The sequence below is a fragment of the Hetaerina americana genome, unplaced genomic scaffold, assembly GCF_022747635.1.
Source record: "Hetaerina americana unplaced genomic scaffold, ioHetAmer1.1.p SCAF_4, whole genome shotgun sequence".
Classification (NCBI taxonomy): Eukaryota; Metazoa; Arthropoda; class Insecta; order Odonata; family Calopterygidae; genus Hetaerina; species Hetaerina americana.
In genome coordinates, this window is record NW_027286985.1 from 77501104 (window position 1) to 77521728 (window position 20625).

General features: G+C 37.6%; 1 protein-coding gene across 1 annotated transcript in view; it reads right to left on the minus strand.

The window, feature by feature from the left end:
* Positions 1 to 619: 619 nt before the first annotated feature.
* The window catches only part of LOC139692085 (inverted formin-2-like), a 60785-nt gene continuing 40779 nt past the window's right edge, over positions 620 to 20625 (minus strand). The window contains exons 3-16 of the mRNA XM_071590117.1: positions 19425 to 19587; positions 14104 to 14450; positions 13273 to 13388; positions 12804 to 12957; positions 12427 to 12623; positions 11886 to 12072; positions 10436 to 11050; positions 7636 to 7970; positions 7418 to 7534; positions 7154 to 7294; positions 5194 to 5420; positions 2564 to 2676; positions 1162 to 1337; positions 620 to 972 (exon numbers count right to left, since the gene is read on the minus strand). Of these exons, the coding sequence (XP_071446218.1) occupies positions 736 to 972; positions 1162 to 1337; positions 2564 to 2676; positions 5194 to 5420; positions 7154 to 7294; positions 7418 to 7534; positions 7636 to 7970; positions 10436 to 11050; positions 11886 to 12072; positions 12427 to 12623; positions 12804 to 12957; positions 13273 to 13388; positions 14104 to 14450; positions 19425 to 19587 (3125 nt within the window). The 3' untranslated portion in view covers positions 620 to 735. The remainder of the gene's footprint in view (positions 973 to 1161; positions 1338 to 2563; positions 2677 to 5193; positions 5421 to 7153; positions 7295 to 7417; positions 7535 to 7635; positions 7971 to 10435; positions 11051 to 11885; positions 12073 to 12426; positions 12624 to 12803; positions 12958 to 13272; positions 13389 to 14103; positions 14451 to 19424; positions 19588 to 20625) is intronic.

Genomic DNA, 20625 nt, shown 5'->3' on the forward strand with positions numbered 1-20625 from the left:
ATCATAAAATGCATATGGGTGGTATTGGAGCACACGTTAGTAAAGATTATTTTTAAGTTATTAAAATCTGACGGAGTAGGTTTGGTTCACACTCAGCACAGTTTCCACCGTCCCAGTGAGTTGCGCAAAACGGCTCACGTACGTTTCCTAGGTCTGTGCAGTGGATCTTGTGGCAAACGCCGTCGGGAGTGTATCCATTACGTCATCCTTTCGTCCAAGGGGTGACATGACTCGACTCTGCCTATTTACCACTCGACGACGAGTGGCAAAGAGGCGGTCGCTGGTCCGCGAGGGAAGACACGAGGAGGGGAAGGGGGACCTGCCATGGATGTTGGTGGGTCCTCAAGGGAGGGAAAGGGTATGGAAGGTTGTCCGAAGGGGCGCCTCGTCCCCCTCGGGGAGAAGGGGGGATATAATACTTTTAAATACCCCTTCAAAAGCATAATACTATACTTTTATCTTCTTACTCTATTAACTCTCTCAATAAAGTGTAGCTGGTGAAGTAGGGATGTTTTGAATAACAATGAAAATTATTGAAAATAACCATATATTTCTGAATGATAAAAATGCAAACTTAGTTGCAAATATAAAAATATTTACATATTTACAAAGTCTGATAAATAAGATCATTATGCTCATTGAAAACCTCTTACATAATTCCATCACTCATGACTGGTCTTAAGCATTTTTAAAGTTAAATAAATAAATATTCGGTAAAATAGAATTCCACGGTATTTAAATATCGCCAGCAGTTATGCTTCTCCGCAATTTGAAATTTCCACCCCTGATTTCCTTCATTAATCTGTCAACAATACAGGTATCATCAACGGGCTCCACTATTCTGCCTCGCCCTCTGATCCTGATGATTTCACCATTGACTGAATATGGAGTTCCCCCTTCTTTCTCTCGTCTTTCTTCATGTTGCTTCCTCAGTGCTAGTTTAGTCTCTTGGATCTTCCTCTGCTCATTTTCCTACAGCATAGTTGGGTAAATACAAGGAGTGCATGAGAAATAGAGAAATACCTCCAAAATCCAAAAGAAATAATTTAAGTTACAATGAATTGCCTTCAAGTAACCTTAAACAATTCATATAATATTTTTTAACCAGTAAAGAGCATATTGTGGAGGGCATTTTACTTTAAAGTAAGTTGGTTTTGTTACCTTCCAACACTTCTCAACTGAGGTCAAAAAATCAGCAAAAATCTTGAAGCATTCTTCTGGTTTGAACTTTGCAACATCTTCACAAAAATGTTCTGCTAGCTTCCTGCAATCGCTTTTTACCTTTTCCAGTAATTTGACTAATTGTTTAACATCAGAAACAGCTTTCTTCACCCATCCTACAAAATAGCGAACATTTAAATGCGGCAATAATCAAATGAGTATTTTATTTCGAGACATAATTTCTCATCTTTACGTACTTGCAAGAGATTGGTTATTAGATATATTAATTAAATTTAAGTTGCTAAAATGTAATAATAGTGATTTTAAATGGTCTCATCTATTTTATAAATTATGTGTATAGAATAAGAAATATTTTTAAATATTCGAGGCTTGGCTGAAAACTAATGCACACATGCTTGTAGACCACAAACAAAATTATCTCCAGAATTACTCCTGGTGGCATGTGGAAGTTACATTCCCCCTCAACACGCATGCGCAGGTTTGAGGTCGTTTCATTCATCCAGCGGGAGTATGGAGACGTGTTCTAGTGCTATGTCAACGCAAGTTAAACAGCGTGCTGTTTTCGAATTTTTTACCTGCTAAATAAGTGAGTCCTACTGAGTTTCATCCTCGTTTAAAGGCTGTTTATGGTGACGATGCTGTTGATAGGTCTACTGTAAATTGATGGGTAAAAAAGTTTCATGGTTGCGAGCTTGGAAAAGCCATAATTGTTGATGAAATACGCAGCAGACGTCCGATTACTGCCACAGACACTAAACATCGCAAACTCCTCGAAGATTTGATTCAAAATGACCGTCGAATCACTCAAAAGCGTATCGTAAACCAAATTGGTCGAGTTTGTCGTGTTAAAGGCAGCCTGGCGCCAATAATCTTGCAACATGACAACGCTCGTCCACACACCTGGCGCGACCAACTGGAGAGGCTCCGCGAAACCTGAAATTGGAACCGATTCCACACCCTCCTTATTTCCCCGATCTTGCGCTTGCGATTTTTATTTTTTTCCTCAACTCAAGAGGCACCTCAGGGGTAATAATTACACCTCGGACGATGAGGTGGAGGCAGCTAACAGGTCTTGGATTCGAGAAAAGTCGGAAGAGTTTTTCGGTGACGGAATGAAAAAACTTGTTACACGTTGGGAGAAATGTGTTAGCCTTAACGGTGACTATGTTGAAAAATAAAAATATTATTTTTAAACTTTAGATTTGTACTTAAATGCACTTTTTGCCCGATCTTGCTCTTTGTTTTTGCTTGCGCTCTACAAGCATGTGCGCATTACTTTTCAGCCTACCCTCGTATATAATTATTGCTTCATATATAATCTAGATGTTTTTCGCCATTTCTGCTTACATAAAATTCAAAGAGCTCACACCATCAAACTTACCAGAATACTGACAGTGAACATCTTCAACTTTTGAATCATTAATTCTTTTTTTAATTGAATCCACTGATTTTTCTAGAGCAAGTATTTCAGCTTCAAGACCGTCAAGGATTATTCTGAAAATGAAAAAGCAAACATTTTACACTTTAATAGCATAAAATAATAACGGAAAAGAAAATAAATTGTTCTTCCATGTATATTTTATTATTCACAACCTAGGTTTCAACTTCCAAAGTCATCATCAAGTGAGGTACAGAGGACACACAGCTTTATATAGTAGACAGAGAAGAGGAGGGGGGAGGTGTTGGTGAACTTGGGAGGAAGGGAAAGAGAAGGGAAACTGGTGTGGTTGTAAGGGTGGGGGGAGGGCGGTTGGGTATGGTGTCAGGGTGGGAGGGCGTAAGCTTTGTAAGTCAAAACCTAGATCGTGAATAATAAAATATACTTGGAAGAACAAAGTATTTTCTTTTCCAATATGAATCGCTTCCACAAAGTGATGCCTCCAACCATTCTATTCATAAAATAATATAAAAATTACATATATATATATATATATATATATATATATATATATATATATATATATATATATAGAATCTTTTGTCATGCAAACAATGCATTTCATTGTACATAGGCGAATTCATTACCCCCTTATCCATTGGAATGAACAATCACTGGTACTCCTGCAATTCTGCCTCACTCTCTTCTCTTCCTATCCCTTCACACGCTAACTCCCACAACCTTTCATTCGACCCGTGTTTTGCTCTTACCATCCTAGAATCCCTACCCGATTCAGCCACCAATATAGAGGTGAGAACTCAAGAATCCGCCTATATATTAGCTTTCCGATCTTTTAAAATTCCCACCCTTAACTGCCATCTTTAATTTCCCTCCCAGCATTCCCTGCACCTCCCCTCCCCCCACCCAGACCCCTAACCGCTCTATGAAAAATTTTCAGTCTCACTTGAAGAAGGCCTCAGAGAACGTTGAAAGCTTAAACAACCTACAATGTGTGTCCTTTTAAGCGTTACGATTTTATTTGTGTTCTATTGTGCCGTCCAAATATTATGTATATTTATATAAAATTTAATGTATACATTATAAATGTAATACACAAACACATAATATGGAATTTATATTAGTGGTTCATCTCCTTCAAAAAATATAATCGTGCAATATTTTCAAGCAATTAGGTCATTTCACTCTTATGTGTGGTGATGATATACTATATAATAATAGGGAAGAGGTATTTGAGAATAGGTCTGAAGGTTTGTATTCCTGGGAAGTACGAACAAGTACGTTGTGCAAATGAAGAAGGTGTGCGAGTTAGTCTTGGGTAGGTTTGGGCAGGTGAAAGGATAAAAGGATTATTTTATCCAGAAGAGACTCAGAATGGAGGACAGAATCATGTAGATTGCAGAGGAATATTTCCAGGGAGTGTGTATTGTTACATATAAGGTGGCCACGGGTGGAGGGAGTGTGGAAGAGAGAATTCAGGGTGCGATGGGTGGCAACTGGTGTAATGGAGATATTGCCATTTGTTAGTGGGTTTGATGAGGAGAGAGGTGTGGAATTTTTTATTGATAACATCAAAGAAAGTGATTTATGAGGTAGAGTAAATGGAGATGAAAGAGAGAAAAGAGAAAGCATTTAGGAGGGAAATGAATGTTTGAAAGGAATCCATGCTCTGTGGCCAAAGAAGGAATGCAAATTGAATCTTTGAATAAAAATGGTCTCAGCTGTTAGTTGCCTTCTCAAATAATGACTACATAAATGAAATTGTTAGGGGAGGGGACTGAAGAAAAGAATTTTCCTTTAAGTGCTTAGACAATGGAAAATTCAATCATAGTGATAAGGCTAAACAAAAACATTTATAATTAATTTCATTTTACATCAGAAAAAAAATTAATCATTCCTCTTGTTAATAGAGCTTATAATTTGATAATACTTCTCATGCAATGCTCCTAGATACACTTTAATTTCATTGAATTGCCCAATTTATGATTCAAAATGAAACAACATAATAAATGATTATGTTTTAAGAATGTGAATTCAATAATTTTAGGTGGTTGAATAAGGGGAGTTTGTTTGTTTTAGGGTGGAGAGGTGAGTTTGGGGGTGGAGCACCTCTGTATAAATAATTTTATTGCACTGTATTTATTATTTTAGGGGGTTTAGAATTAAGAGTTGAACTTAATCTTTATCAAATAGACAAACATGGCACATACCATTAGGAAATGCCATCATTCAACAAAAAAAATAACTAAAAGCAATAATAACTGTTATACCATTATGAGGCAAAAAACACTGAAAAAAATATATTATCACTATCTGCTGCAATATACATGGTTAGTTAGTTGGAATAGCCTTTGTATGCATCAATATGGTCAATAATATGAAAATATTGTGAGTTATTACTGTATATAATCTATTTCCATCACCTATGTGTATGAATGCATAATAATGCCCTGATTCAATTAAAAACTCACGGAAAGCAATTCTTCCTTTAAATTTATGCGTGCATGTTGACCAGGAGTATCTTAAGGATAACCATCTTGGAATCATAAAGATATGCTTTCAATATGCCTACTTGTTCACAGATTTTCATATGTCTCTTAAAGGAAATTACTAACCTTGATACTTCATGAATATACTTGATCTCCTTGGTAAAATTAGGAGGGCCTTTTGTTCTGGCTTCGTTTTGCATATTATTTCCTTTTTCATTTCCATCATTGTCAATATTATCAGCTATTTCAACCAAATAATGCAGGAAGGTCATCCTAGGCTTATTAGCTCTTGTTTGCATGAGACTAGGAAGGGTTGCAAGGCGAAATCCACCAGCATTGCCAGCATAACTTCCCTGAAATATTTTGAAAAGAGGCAAAAATACACATATATATTACTCTCAAAGCACAGTCACTTCTAGATTCCTGTTTAAAAAAAACACTCGAATCAATGCATTTTGGTTGTTACATTCTAAATCAGTGCAAGAATTTATGATTTAATTTGTGGTCCATACAGAATTTTAGAAGTATGAGACATGTACAAACAAACTGAAGCTGATATTAAATAATACCTTTTAAATCTCTGTTACTTAAATCACTCTTCAACTATGCACTATGCACATGAATTACTTTCAAACAATATGAGGGGTCACCCAAAAATAATCAGAATGGTGCTGCGGTTCGCGGAGCTTAGTGTAGTATGCATTTCTTCCTCTAAGTGAGCGTAGAGCAAATTGTTCCAAGTTCTGCGCAGGCATTGTTGCCATATGGGAAGGCTGTGTTCAGTCACAGCAATTCATTTTGTAAAAGCAGTTTTGCTTGCTCCTCATTTTATATCATGGCAAATGTAAGTGAACAGTGCACTGCTGTGAAATTTTTGTTACGACTTGGAAAAACCCCACAGAAACTCCGTTTTTCTTTTTTCAGCATACACTGTAGTATGCATAAAATATTAGGGTGAGTGGAACTATCCACAAAATATCTTTTGATTTTATTTTTACCGAAGCAGAGACTTAAAGAGATAATTTTTCAACGTAGCCATACTGCTTATAAATACCCTAATGGAGTTATGTAGAAGCACAGAGTGAATACGTGTCATTAAGAAATTAGCCAAAAATGTGCTGTTTCTTTTGCTTCTTGATTCATGGCAAACTGATGGCCTCCCATGGCATCTCTGAGGTCAAGCTTACTATAGATCATAGCTCAAAACTATATGGAAGATTTTCCATTACATTGACTTTCAATATTTAGGAAATGGAGATTTCTAATAGTTTGGGTAATCACTTGCAAATGATATTTCTATTCAACTAAATATTCCTTTAGATAGGGGTCCTCAATGTTGGCATCAAATTACAAGCATGAGTATGTCATGTAGAAGGCGAAGAGTTCTTCAAGGCGAAAGGATGATAAATTATTTGAAACATTTAAGATGTGGGTACGGATAAGAGTGAAGAAAACAAGTTAGAGAAAGAGCTTTCTCTTATAAATACCCTTGAGGAGTGGTTTAATTTTTTAATTAATAATGTATTTAATTTTGTTTTTGCCTGTGTTCATTCCAAAGTGTGATATGTTCACACTAGTTGGTTAATGTTAGAACTCAAAAACCCATTAATTGCAATATTCAGTCAACTGGCATTGGAAGATGCTCACATGAATGTACTTTTCATTCTATAAGTTGATTTTTGACCCATTTGAAATTACATTGCGAAAAGTAAGCCTAGTTTGGATAAAATTAACAGAGCTACTACTTAATTGAAAATGATTAACTACATTATTCATGGCTACTCTTTTGTTTATCAGAATCTTGGTATGGTCTAGTTAAATACTCAGCAGTGAATTTATATGTGCACCCCATTCTTGCTTTATGCTTGAGAAGTGTGCAGTCATATATGAACTTTTCGAACAATATATAGAGATTTGGTTCAGCTTAAATGCTGTTACTATATTCTCCTGAATTATTTGAATTTCCTTGGATTATTAAACTGATGGAAGTTTAACTATTTACTTAAGATATTTAGACATTTTTCATGAAATTTCATACCCTTTTTCCAAAATAATAAGGTCTTTTTATGGCATAGAGAGTACTTACAGAATTAAGATAATTTCCCGATTGAAGAATTAATGCCAAAAACTTTTTTAGGGATTCATTAGTCATTAGGTCATTACATGTACATTGAATTTTATTCAACTGAGGTTGGATTTCAGCAATGGTTGGTTCAAATTCTTCCCTCTGTAAAAGAAAACATAATATCAACATAAGGTGAGAGGTGATAGTGAAAGACAGGCTGTAAATATGCATTCATTAGCCATATATCATCCAATAATTGGAGTATTATGGCAGGAAGAAGCATACCAGAGCCATAGCTTCAATCCTAAGGCCACACTCGGAAACACTAGAAAGCTGGAGATAGAAATTCTCAGCGGCTCCCAGTAACTGAGGATCACCTGCATATGTCTTCACAAGGGCAATCTGCAAATATAGCATATTTCCAGTATAGGTGACAACCATTCAGATAAGTTCATGACCTATTAGCAGCGCTATAATTCTGGAAAAAACTTATAAAAACAAACCTCATTTTGTTCTGGAAGAATTCTCTGGAATCTTCTGAGTCGATCAGCTCCACCAAGTTCACCAGCCTTCCCTAATTGGATTAATTCCACAATCTCACTTGGTTTCTTCTTGAACTGCCGGAGGAAAATATTGACCTGTAAACTGCGTTTTGAGTCCAGCAAGTTTATTTCAGATTTTGTGCTTTTGGGAGATTTCTCTTGGCTGCCTTCAGGAGTAGATTTTGATATTATACTTTGTGGGTCAGGTGCTCGGCTGAATAACTCTTCAAGCTTTGAGAAGTCAATTTTCACTCTCACTGAGCCCATTTCCTTCCAGACAGAGTTCCGTGTACCACCTGAGAAAATTGGAATGTGGAGAAAGATGATAAATTCTGCATCATTTCACCGGCCAAAAAATTCTGAACTGTGGGGAATCAAACTTTTATTAAGTTTTCAAAAGTTGCAAATGTAACTGCAACTTTTGAGAGCTTAATGTGGAGAACATATTGAGAAATATAATGAAGGAATGGATACTTATCTAATTCACCTTGATTTCATAAAAATATACAAGGATTCATATTCAGGCTGTGGTGTCATCCAACTGGACACCTGTGTGTGTATTCTTGTCAACAGCCTTGTACAGACAGTAAAAGTGTCACCACCATGCCGAATAGTGCTTGATGCACAAGGATGTGTAGCTGGGCCATATGGCCAAGTTTTGTGGTAAACGTGTAACTTTAATAAATGCTTCTGAAAGAGTGTAGGTGTTTTTCCCATGAAAGTGTAATCCAAGAAAATATCATTGGCAACAAATGATAACTTTATGTATATAATTAAAATATTCTTTCACATGTGTATTTATTCAGGTAAGATATCCAATCAACTGTGATGGCAACACCATTAGTGAAAAACCTTTATTGGGGGCATGGCCCGTTGATAATTTTGTCCCAAATTCAAAACATTTTGATCAGTTTTTCTTGTTGATAGGTATACCTGTATTGAAGAATAAAGTGAAAGTTCTGATTTTCATCAAATGGTGCACTGTATCAAGTTATTCTTTATTGAGAAGCATATAATTTCCAAAAAAATAACAAGAAATTTCATTTGAACAATAAACATCAGACATTAGGGCTTATTATGCACCACAAAGGTTGATGATATCATGATATAATTTTACTCCAGATCTCATTGGATGAGATAAAATGTAAAAGATGTTTTATTTGTCTCAAGGAAAATGGCAGGATTCTGAAATTTTTGGATTTTCTGAATGATGCCCTCAAAGATAGGCTTGTTTTCCTACCATTATAAAGCAGAGAATATTTTCTCAGGGTAAGCTCACATTTGAGTAGGAATGCACCATTCTACCAATTTGAGGATAGCAGAGAGATATTTGCCATTTGACTCTGCGAAACCACGATTTGGTACATATCTTGAAGTGGATGCTATACAGAGGGCTCTGACCCAAAGATACCAGAACATCAACGGAGAGATCAACCAGACAAGTTTATTTCCCTTCGAAGTGAGATCATTCCAGCTCAACTGGGACATGTCAATGGAACAGCTGGCCAAGCAATGCTTTCCAGAGGGGAGGTGGTTTCTGCCAACAGTGTAGAAGATATCACCAATAGGATTCAATAGAATGTTTTAGTTGATGTTGAAAGAGGCACCAATTCAAAATGTGCCCATGTGCAAATGCTTGTGAGATATACATGGAAGAGGGGGACAATCAATGGGACAACTTAGTCCATCCAAAAAATGCTCATCCTGGTGAAACAAGGTCGGATTTAAATAAAATTAATATGGATTCAGGGGAATTATCTCATGGGGATTTCTCAACAGGATCTTGTTGGAATCCATCCTGTGATGATATATTAAATAAATGGTGTCAAAAGTGAACAGTTATTAATGAAGCAGGAACATAGAGTGGTAATTTAACACTAAAACTGGTAAAAAATATGATACAGTCGCACTTATTCCAGTTCTTTTGAGAGGGAGGCCAATTTTCAGTTTTCATAACTTATCCACATTAGTAGTTCAATATAAGGTAGAATCTCACAAATCTGGCTTCCTCGGGATCAAAAACAAACAGGATTTTTGAAAAGTGTGGCATATTATGTACCGACCCAGGGAAAAATTACATAAATGTGCTTGGTGAGGTTAATGCAGTATGAAAATGTCCATAAAGTTACATAAAGATTAGCAGTATTCCATATATCTCAATATTTATATATTTAAAAATTGCCACAGTTCCAACTTAATTTCAAGATTAAAGATGGCTACATGGGCTACTGTTCACTTGGCATTCCATTCAGATAAATGTATTCAATAACATACTCTTAAACTTATAGAGAGTTTAACCCACTGCAGAAAAAGAAATATTTAATGCCCATGACCAGTATAGTATTTCAGTAAGTAGATAGTGGAAAATTACAAGTGTGTTTCTATCATCATGGCAAACCATTAATATGGTTTCAAGAGTGAATGCAATTGAGGAGAAAAGTTAGTTCTTCAGCAGTGGTAGTTGGGCCTGGGCACCATTATGGATTACAGAAAACTGTCTGAGATGCATGGATAGGATCCTTCGTCTCCCTTGTTACATTGTTGATCTCAGATTGAACTAATCAAACTAGTCATTGATCGAATATAGGTATGTAAAATAAACCTTGTATCAACTCTGTCATTCGCCTCATTTTTACCCAACCTGTTCCTCTTTTGGCGTTTCTAAAGCATTATTTCAGTTTAAAGTTAACAAAGTTATCACATCATTGCAAATCTATCTAATAAGTAGTTTCATTTGAATTTCCCCCTCAAAGTAACATACCAATAGTTTGTGCGGGGATCTTGGACCAATTTAGTGTCTTCATTTTCCTGGTTGGCCTTGGGAATGTATTGCTCCTGTTGCCTCCAAATAAAGAATGAGAGGCTTCGTGGACCGAGGGACCTTCTGCAAAGGACAATGCTGCTCGGGTCGGGGTTATTGGAAACTCCATCCCGGGTGGGGGTGGAGGAGGGGGACCACCAACTCCTGGTGGTGGTGGTGGTGGAGGGGGACCACCAACTCCTGGTGGTGGTGGTGGTGGTGGAGGAGGAGGAGGTCCACCACCACTGATAGGTGGAGGCGGTGGAGGAGGTGGTGGGAAACCTGCCCCAATTAATGGGGGAGGGGGAGGAGGAGGAGGTGGAGGAGGAGGAGTCTGTGTAGCTTCCCCCATTCCAAATGGGGGCAAAGGAGGAGGAGGTGGTGGTGGTGGAGGGGGTGGCAAGAGGGGTGATGACTGCAATACACCTGGGTGCACCAATTGGACCCCAGTTGAGACCGACGAAGATAAGATCTCACCCTCATCTGTTTGTGTCGAAGTTGATGACGTAGGAGGATCAACTTGTTGGTTCTTCACCACCGTCTGAGTTTCTTTTGAACTCTGGGCGACACCAGACACTGCAGGAGAACATATGGCATTCATTTTAATCACTGCTCAAGGAGAAAATTCACATTCAGTCAACAACAACAGATAATAAACTGATTTTATTATGGGATCCTGAAGTCTTCACGAATTAAAAGAAAATTAAATAAATAAGCACTTTTATCTTCTTCAGAAAATGAAAGTGCTTTGTAATAAAATAAATGAACTCTACATTTTAAAATAATTCCTCCAATGGTTGTACGTTAATGTACATATATTCCATTTCAAATCAAATCAGAGAATCAAAGAGTACAACTGAAAAAGTGTATTTTTTTATTATCTCTGCCAAATTTTCACACAATTAGCTAATGAAATTTCTTGATTTTTTCCACAGAAACCATATAACATTGTCTGCGGCCCATGAGAATGGAAGCCCCATGCGTCCTTGCCTTGATTTGTAAGTAATTTTAAGTAAGGTTTCCCACAACTGTCCATTGAAAGATATAATTTTAATGAACAATATGGCTATTTGTATTTGAAATATTTAAGTTTCTTATCCATTTTTTTAGAGATCTGAGCAAAGTTGCACAAAATTCTTGAGTAATTTATTTTAGCCAGAATTAATTTCTGCCAAGGAACAAATGAGACATGATACTATTTCAAAGTAAGACAGAGAAGATAATGTTTTTGAGGTTTATTTTGAAATAATTATAATTTAAAGCAATAATTTTCACATAAATTCATTGATCTAAAAATGATGACTATTGTTTATTAAAATGAGTCTTGATCTGTGCATAGCATTTTAAATGAATACCTTATTGGGTTTCTCTGCATGCATAGTCATTTTAAAATAGTATTTCCATAACTTACCACTCAATGCTGATACATTATTTCCCATGATTCGGGCTACCAGGGGAGAGAATTTTCCCTCAACAGCCTGGGCAGTCACCTCCTCGACTACCTCCCACATTCGATCCCCTATTTCAGTGGAGAAGTCCACTTTGCAGAGGTTTTCCAAGGACATGTGAAAGAGAAACCATTGATGGGAGTCTTTAACCTAAAAAACAAAGAAAAGATGGGTGAATAAAATTTTTTACAATATATTCATCTATAATGTAAAAATTAAGTAAAATAATATGCCAATTGGTTAGAAAGATATGACGTTAATTGTCATAATGCAAATGCAATTAACTGCCAATTATTATCATCCAACTTAACTCTGTAGGGAGCCATCAAATTCAAAAAAATCATTCTCAATATATTTCTCATTTATAAATATATTTATTTTTCCATCTCCTTCCAAATGATTAATCATGCATCAAAAAAATTATATATAAATATTGATACATTTTTACATGCTTTAAAAAATGTTTGCCCATAACATAGAGGAGAGTAATGAAGGAATAATTACCTTTTCAAATATCAACTGGAAGAGTTCATGTGGTGGACGTAGTTTGCTTTCATTGCCGACCACATCTCGAAATGCAGCAGCAGTGGGAAGAGACTCGGCATCTAAGTGCCAGCCATTGTCAAATGCCTCCAGTTGCACCATAATGTCAGATGAGGAGCTTTCACGCATTTTTGAAAGCGCATCTGGAAGTCCCACGGCTGCATGTTGGATCATAAATGAAAGTAAAATTAGGCAAAAATTCATAAAATTCAAACACGTGATTATTTACTGTAGTTTGGTATATTGATTCCAGGTGAAAATAGATCAAATGTTGATGATATACTTTTTATGTATTGGAGGGAGAAAAATTCATTTAGTGCATCATACTATAAGCTTACAAAGAATTTCATTTCTCAAAGCGACTCTTCTGTGAAGTGGTTCCGTAACTGCTAGTAAGCAGTTTATGAAGGCAAGAACGGTACATGCCATGGTTTCACTGCTATTACATGCTTCAACTATTACTCCAAACCGATTTCTGCTTTCTGATGAGGCCTATTTGATAGAGTAAAAAACACTGTTGAAAGTAATTTGATATCAAAATAAATAATTCATCTCTTGAAACTCAAAACAAGGATATGCAAAGTTGATCTTCATAATTAACAAATGTGTATCTGAGTTTACGTGTACATAGACAATATTTCAATAATGAGGAATATCTGTATCATATCTTGGAAGGAATATGTTATTCAATTTACTGATTTCCAGACAATTGTCAGTTTTCTACAGACATCATCTTCAAACCAATACTCTTATTAGAGTTCAAATTCAAAGTTTAACACACAAATGCCTACAACATGGCATACCAACCCTTAAATGACTCAGTGCATCAAGAACAATGGAAAGTCCTTTGGATGAATACATGCATACAGCACAGAGCAGCTCCAAAACATTCATTTTAACGGTGGTGTTGTTTGATGTCAGACCTTGGCAGAAAGATACAAATGACTTAATTAGTTTTAAAAACTTGGATCCCAAAACGTCTCATTTCCATCTCAAATCGCTCAATTAAATTATACCTCAACCACTGAACCACAAGCAATTCTGACTAATGCCCTACATGTAATCAAATTTTTCCCATTTATCTGTGGTGCATATTGTAGAAGTGTTAATGATCTAAAAGTATGGGGATTGACTCCTTTGATTTTGGGCCTTGTTAAGTGCTCTCTTACAGAAGTTTATCTTATCTCTAGAAGGGCATTTGCCAGATTTTTTTTCTTTCAACTATTATCATACACCATCTTATAAAACCAAGTAAATATTGTGAGTATTTAAGGCTTTATTAATCATTTATAGTAATCTTAAGTTGATATTTACTTGGTATGTGTTTTAATTTTACTCCAACTTTTGGGTAAATATTTGCCTTAATAATACTTTCTCAGTGCTAGTAATTATATACACTGATAAAACAGTGATAGATATTCAAAGTGAACATTCCCATTTGAAAAATAAAGCACATATATTTTCCCAATATGACTCACACTCCTTCGGTAACTTCACAGGCACCAAGACCCTTAAATATACTTTTTTGTCCCCAATACTCATTTGAATACAGTACCCCTATTACTCATCAGAAGATTCATTTTTTGAATTTGGTTGAAATTTTTTTGCATACAATGAAACTGCAGCTTCTTGTTTTACCTATTGCCAATTGCTGCACATGCTCTGGATGGTCAATAATGGTCCTCAGGCCTGCCCGAGAATTGATGATGTGTCGGAGGCAGGCCACGCACTTGACCTGTGAGAGTGCCTCAGCCATCCCATATCCTTTGGCATTGCCCTGGCTGTCTCCTTGACTGTCCTCCACTACCTCAACTCTCTTCCTGCCCCTCCTCCTCCCTCTCCTGCGACCACCTCTCCCATTTGCCGTATCCACCTCTACCTTTCCCGGCAACTCTTTTGAGAGCTTCTTCCTGGAAGAGAGCTCCTCCAGAGACTCCAGTAATGCCTCCAGACCCCCTCGTTCCAAGAACTCCTGGAGCCATTCACTGAAATGGATATGAATAATGAAATTGATTGATGGAGTGATCGATGAGGATATCTAGACAAGGTTACGTATTAAATGGTGAGCTTAATGTATAGCATGTGTTAGTGCATGCATAGGTGAAGTACATAATCACTAAGATTAACATTGCCTTGGTGATGTGCATGAAGATGAGAAATAAAAAGATATTGCACGCCCAAGTTTTGGCTGTTTTGTTGTATTTTATGTTAAATTCATATTAGCAAGTCCCATTTAAGGTATTCATATTCTTTGATTGCACATCACTTCATTAGACATATAATCATAAACTTTTCAAGTCTGATGGCTGATATGTGATGCATACTTATGATACAAATCACAAACCAATCCCCAAGTACATGCACTCATTGCTTCCAGACATCTTCTTCAGAGACATGAATTTCACATGTCCAGGATTTTTCTAAAGATTATTGAAAAAGGTTTCTTACCAAAAAACTTTATAAAAGCATTTCATGCATGATGAAGGGGAATCAGGATTGTAGGACTCCATGAAATTTCTCATTTCCTTGCATGGTCAAAAGATAAATGGCATGAAAAAGTCCCCCCCCCCTTTTTACCATACTCACCTCGCACCCCAGCCCTTGGAATCACAAGGATTAAAGATTAGCCACCCCCTGAGGGAGCAAAGATTGAAGGAAGAACAAGTGGAATCGGTGTTTCTCTTTCACTGAATAAGTGGGATGTGTATGAACTTTTGTCACAGTTTCAGTGCATTGGTGACATCATCAGTTATACAACGTCACCTCTGCGTTGAGACCGGTGGTAGTGTAGTGGCGTTTTTGTGAGGTTGTGCAAGGTTTCAGTGATCATGAATTGTAACAATGTAGAACCTGAAACCATCATATGCAGTGCTTCCCTTTCCCCCACACACCCCCACTTGGCCCCTATCAACCACCTTTTTAGCTCTTTCAACTAGCCAATAGGTCTCCACTTCCTGCCCACTAAAACCCCTTACCCCTCAAGCCCCCCTCCTTCCCCTCTTCAACAAGAGTATATATTTGCCATCGTGTATGTAATTTTCACCTGAAGGTGGCACAAAGTGTTGAAAACACGGGTCGTGTGAATAAAAATAGTATGGTAGAAATCGCGATTATTAATTATCATTTCTCTCCAATATAAGTTAACCATTTAGGTAGGATAGCATATTAGGGCAGGTGGAACAGTTCACATATTTGGGCAGCAGGTACCATGGAGGAAAATGAAAGTAGGAGAAGGGGCATTAAGAAAAGAACTGCAATGGCAAAGGAAGCATTTACTTTTTAGTTGAGGGTACTGACAACAGACAAAGTAAAGACATACAGAAAATACTAACAGGAAAGATCAGTGAAACCTTATATGTGCAGCTCAATGGGGTGTATCTCAGAAACCTGGTATTTAAAGGTAGAAGAAAAACTATATTTTTTTAGCTTTTGTCATGTCTGTATGAGAAAAATTAAGAAATCTTTCGATTTGCGAGACAAATGGGGAAGATGCTTGGTGAAATCCAAAAATGGCCGAAAAGGTGGATGAAGGTGATATTTAGAGGTGAGGTAGGTAGTAGGATGCTAAATACCCATGATGAAAGGGAGACTGTCAAATAAACAGAATAGAAGAAGGAAAAGAACACTTTGCTTTTTGGAAGGCATGAAAGGCAGTAATGAAGGTATAAAGAAGGAAAAAAATGTAGGGAAAAGTTTAGGCTGGCAGGTAGTGCTTGAAAGTTCATGAAAGTACATAAAAATGGATGGGAACCATCCAGACCTATCTGCAATCCACAATTTATTACCTATAAATGGCAATGTGTACATTTTCTATCTCATTCTTCTTAAATAGTTTCGTTAAGCAGGCGATACAGTCGTTAAATTTACACATTTCACCCCTCTGAAAATTGGAAAAATTCAAAATCTGTCTTTAGAACATGCTATGATCCTCATAAGTTTTGCAGGCACCAATTTGGTTGACCTAGCCCAGGCTGTGTAGCAATGGACTGACAGAGCAGTTTCTTCTTAATACAGTTTTTCTCAACCAAGTTGACTTTAAGTAACTTTCTTAGGCAATTATGAATCTTCCCAATTGATCCGAGGGAAAATAGCAGCTGCTTTAATTATTTTAAAATTGAATATTGGTGTGACAGGTGGATGAGGTCGAAGAGACTCCATAGGTGAGGCAATTTAGAATCTTAAGGAATAGAAGACCAAGTTTGACAGCCTATGTATGTGAATGAGGTGAAATGAAAATGGAAGGGCAGGGTAATATGGAAGATATCAGTGAAAGGGAGTAAGTTTCCCAGTAAAGGCTTAAATTGTGATTTTATTGCAAGGGTATGCACACATACATGCATGGGGTTGCTATAATTCCAGGGTAGGTGAATCCGATTATAAAAAAAGAGCATTAAAATAGGGTCCTTGTCTTCAGTATCAGCTCAAAACAACATGCAAACATCCAAGAGGATGTACGCCCGAAGCACCTGAAACGTTTTCATCGACATGAAAAAAAGATGCAAGGATAGGGCAGTGTTGAAGAAATTAGTAAAATGGAGTCAGCCATCATAGCCTATCTAGAGGAGTCACTGTCATGGCCTAATCTCATGCTTAATTTAACTGAAGCTTCATCGAAAGGGCCACGGGTTGAAGAGTAAGCATTACAATTTAGCGAGGAATGGGACGGAGAAACTCGACGACGTGAATTTGAGGACACACTGCAAAGATAAGGAAAAAATTTATATTTCCTTATGTTTACAATTATTCTTGACTTTTATTTTGGGATCCATTATTGAAATAGAAAGAAAGACTCGTACTTTTCCACAGATTTTATTATACGGCACGACGCGTTTCACCGACTTGCGGCATCATCAGGTACAAATTTGCAAAACAGACAGAGCAAGCATAGTATACCCTCAGGACAGAGTGGGGGCGGATGATGCCGCAAGTCGGTGAAACGCGTCGTGCCGTATAATAAAATCTGTGGAAAAGTACGAGTCTTTCTTTCTATTTCAATAATGGATATCAATTACTTCCACGAAGTGAAGCCTGAAACAATAGAATTTATTTCGGGAGTTTAAAACAGTTTAAACCGGTAGTTTTGAATTTAGGGAGCGGTAGGCGAGAGCCCAATCAAGCTTTTTAATTAATCACTGCCTTCCCATTTCTTCTCCTAGTCTTCCATCAGGCATGTTAGTTTTAGAGAACGTTTATTGGTAGGTTTAAAGAGCTGCGTTGACAGCATAAATCATCAAAATGTCTGATTTTAAGGTTCCCTTGGAAATATTCGTTGTCACATCTCCCGTCTCACCGAAGAGCCGTTATTAGCAGGGTGCTCGCCTCTTCAACCACCAGAACCCGTTTTCAAATTACTTTTCTCGTCATGTGACCTACATTATTTGCCCCACCCCGATGTCCACACACGAACCTATGCGCAAACGCAGAATACTTGCGTGAAACAAAAAAACGAAAAATCCAGCATCAGATGTTTGCACAGAGAGTTCCACCGATTCCAAACAGTTTCTTCGGTAATCTGTCGAGTTTATGTTCAAAATGTTCTAATTGGTTTGGCCCACTTATTGTAATTATAAAATCAGATGATTAATTCTATTTTGTAGGCATATATTGATAAAGATATTCACGTAGCCTACGCAGCTGGCGGTAGATATAAAGGTACATGTGAAGAGTGACTTTTTCAGCAATTGCTTGAACTTGCTATACATGTACACGAATCGTATATTTGGTGCTGAAGAGAATTTAACTCCTCTGTGAAACGAATTTCTTACACTGCTTGCCCAAACCGATAAAAATCATTGCGACTTATACGATAGTGTGCGCGACACAATGAATCTTACCGCGGGGAAGAAACATCATGCAAGAAGCACTCAAGAAAAATTCTTTGTCGTGAAATGTAATGACATACACTAGAATGGATTCAAGTGTAATCCATCAATTAAGAGAACGTAAACAAATCAGTGCCATAGATGCATTAACCAATTATATTACCTACATACCGTGCCCATGCTCATTTTCAATTCTGTTTCCTTGTAAATCAGGCGCGTGGCAACTTCACATTTTGGAATAAGAAAAAATAGTTTATTAACACTTCACTTGTGACGTGTAAGTTTTCTAATGATTGAATTGGCTGAGAGTCTCAATGTAAAATTGTTTGCACGCGCACGAATTGTGGACCAGAGGAGGAGAAAATGAGGAGAAACACGCCACAATTTAAATATTCAATTGTTCCCGGCTCAACTTTGTGGAAATTCATGTTAATTAAATGAAGAATACAATGTATCTTTCCACTGTCCTTTATTCACGTACAAATAGTTTCAACGCTCAAGCGTCATCATCAGGTACAACTAGTTGTACGTGAATAAGGGACAGTGGAAAGATACATTGTATTCTTCATTTAATTAACGCCACAATTGGTCTGTAAGTGCGAATGTCCCGATGATTTTCCAAGCAAAACAATACTGTCTTCAAAACCTCTTTCCGCGCATTTATTGCCTGGAGACTTAGAGGGTAGGGAATTGGAAGATGGAGAGGTACATAAGGTGCAGTGTGGAGGGACCATTTTGAATAGTCCCCAAGATCCTGAATTGATTTCATGCAAAGGAACATCCTTAGAACTCCTGTTGCAGTGGGATACTGAAAGTGAATTATCTCATTTATTTCCAATGGAGAATAACTTTTAGGCATCGCGGGGAAAAAAAGAAATTTTATTCTGATTCCATCTGCACGAATCATCATAATCAATATCGAGCACATGGCCGCCCACGACGGAGTCCGTTAAACTCACAATCGTGTTTAACGAACGAAAATCATCGGGTGCGCCGGACTGGAACTTAACGCCCCCAAATCACTTCACGCGCCCGGGGATTCTTCCCAAGGATACACCGATGAGAAAAGGAATGTTAATCGGGATGCATGAACTTATTGTCGAATTTTTATTCCTCCCTCCGTCGTGACTGTCATACCTGGATGCAGTCTTCAGAAGAGTCAACAGAGCGGAGTAGTTCTGAACCGCCGGGATTCTTATCATCTGGATGCACAGGTCCGGCTCCCACCGACTGAGGTCGCGGCCTTTGCGGGCATCCTCCAACAGCAGCCGGCCGGAGGCGCGCCTCAGCAATGGTGGACCTGCAAGTAACCCACACCGTTCATCAAGGTCAAGGCGAAAATACAGACGTCATGAGATCCCCCATGGCTAGTCACGGAGTGGATTAGTATTACTGGGGGGAAAATAACTGTGGAACACCGATATCTTCTTGTGGAAACTTCAGTGAATTGTCGATGAATCACATAGTTGATAATGCCCTAAGGGGATTATTTCCACATCACTTCACCGGTTGACATCGGTTTCAAATTATGCGTGGATGGAAGCCTATTTCAAGGTAACAGTCGGCTTTTCAAAGGCGTATCACCTCCTCTGGATCCGGATTAGATATCAATGCACGGCACCGGCATCCCACGCGAAAACACTTTGGATATCTCAGACTAAATTCTAAGGTCTCCTTTCAGCGGTCATCCTCGGGCGACTATCTATAACCCCATTCCGAGTCGTTATGGTTACCAATTGCGCCTTTTGCGCGGTGATAATCAAAGAAGGATTTTGTTCCGATAGCTCCTATTTAACCTGTCTTTAACCACTATCTTCGATTCGCATCCATTTCACGCAGTCTTTCTTTCACATGAAGTGAGCATCGGGCAAATTATGATTTCGTGTCGGGCGAATAAAAGTGAGGAATCAATACATGCATGAAATATTTTCTCAGGCATATGCATGAATATACCATAGTATGTTTGCATAACAGCAGAAAGGTAAAATACAACAAGTAACACAGTACATAAAACAAGTAACTCCTTCACTTTCTCATTTTTGGAAATGAAATAGTCACATTACTGTAATGGCTAGCGATGAGTATTGGGTAGACAGTGTTGCAAACCAAATTAGTTAGCGACGCCGTCCATTGATTAATCGGCAAAGACTCCAAGCGACAAATCATGCCAATTGGAGAATAGCATTAAAATAGTACTTCTATCAATCGCAAACAAAAGCTGATACCAAACTCTATTCTCCATTCAATCCACCTAAGATTACTATGGCATGGAAAAATATCAGAAAAGAATTATTATCGTTACCAATATTCTACCGGATATGTATGTGTAAGGACCCTC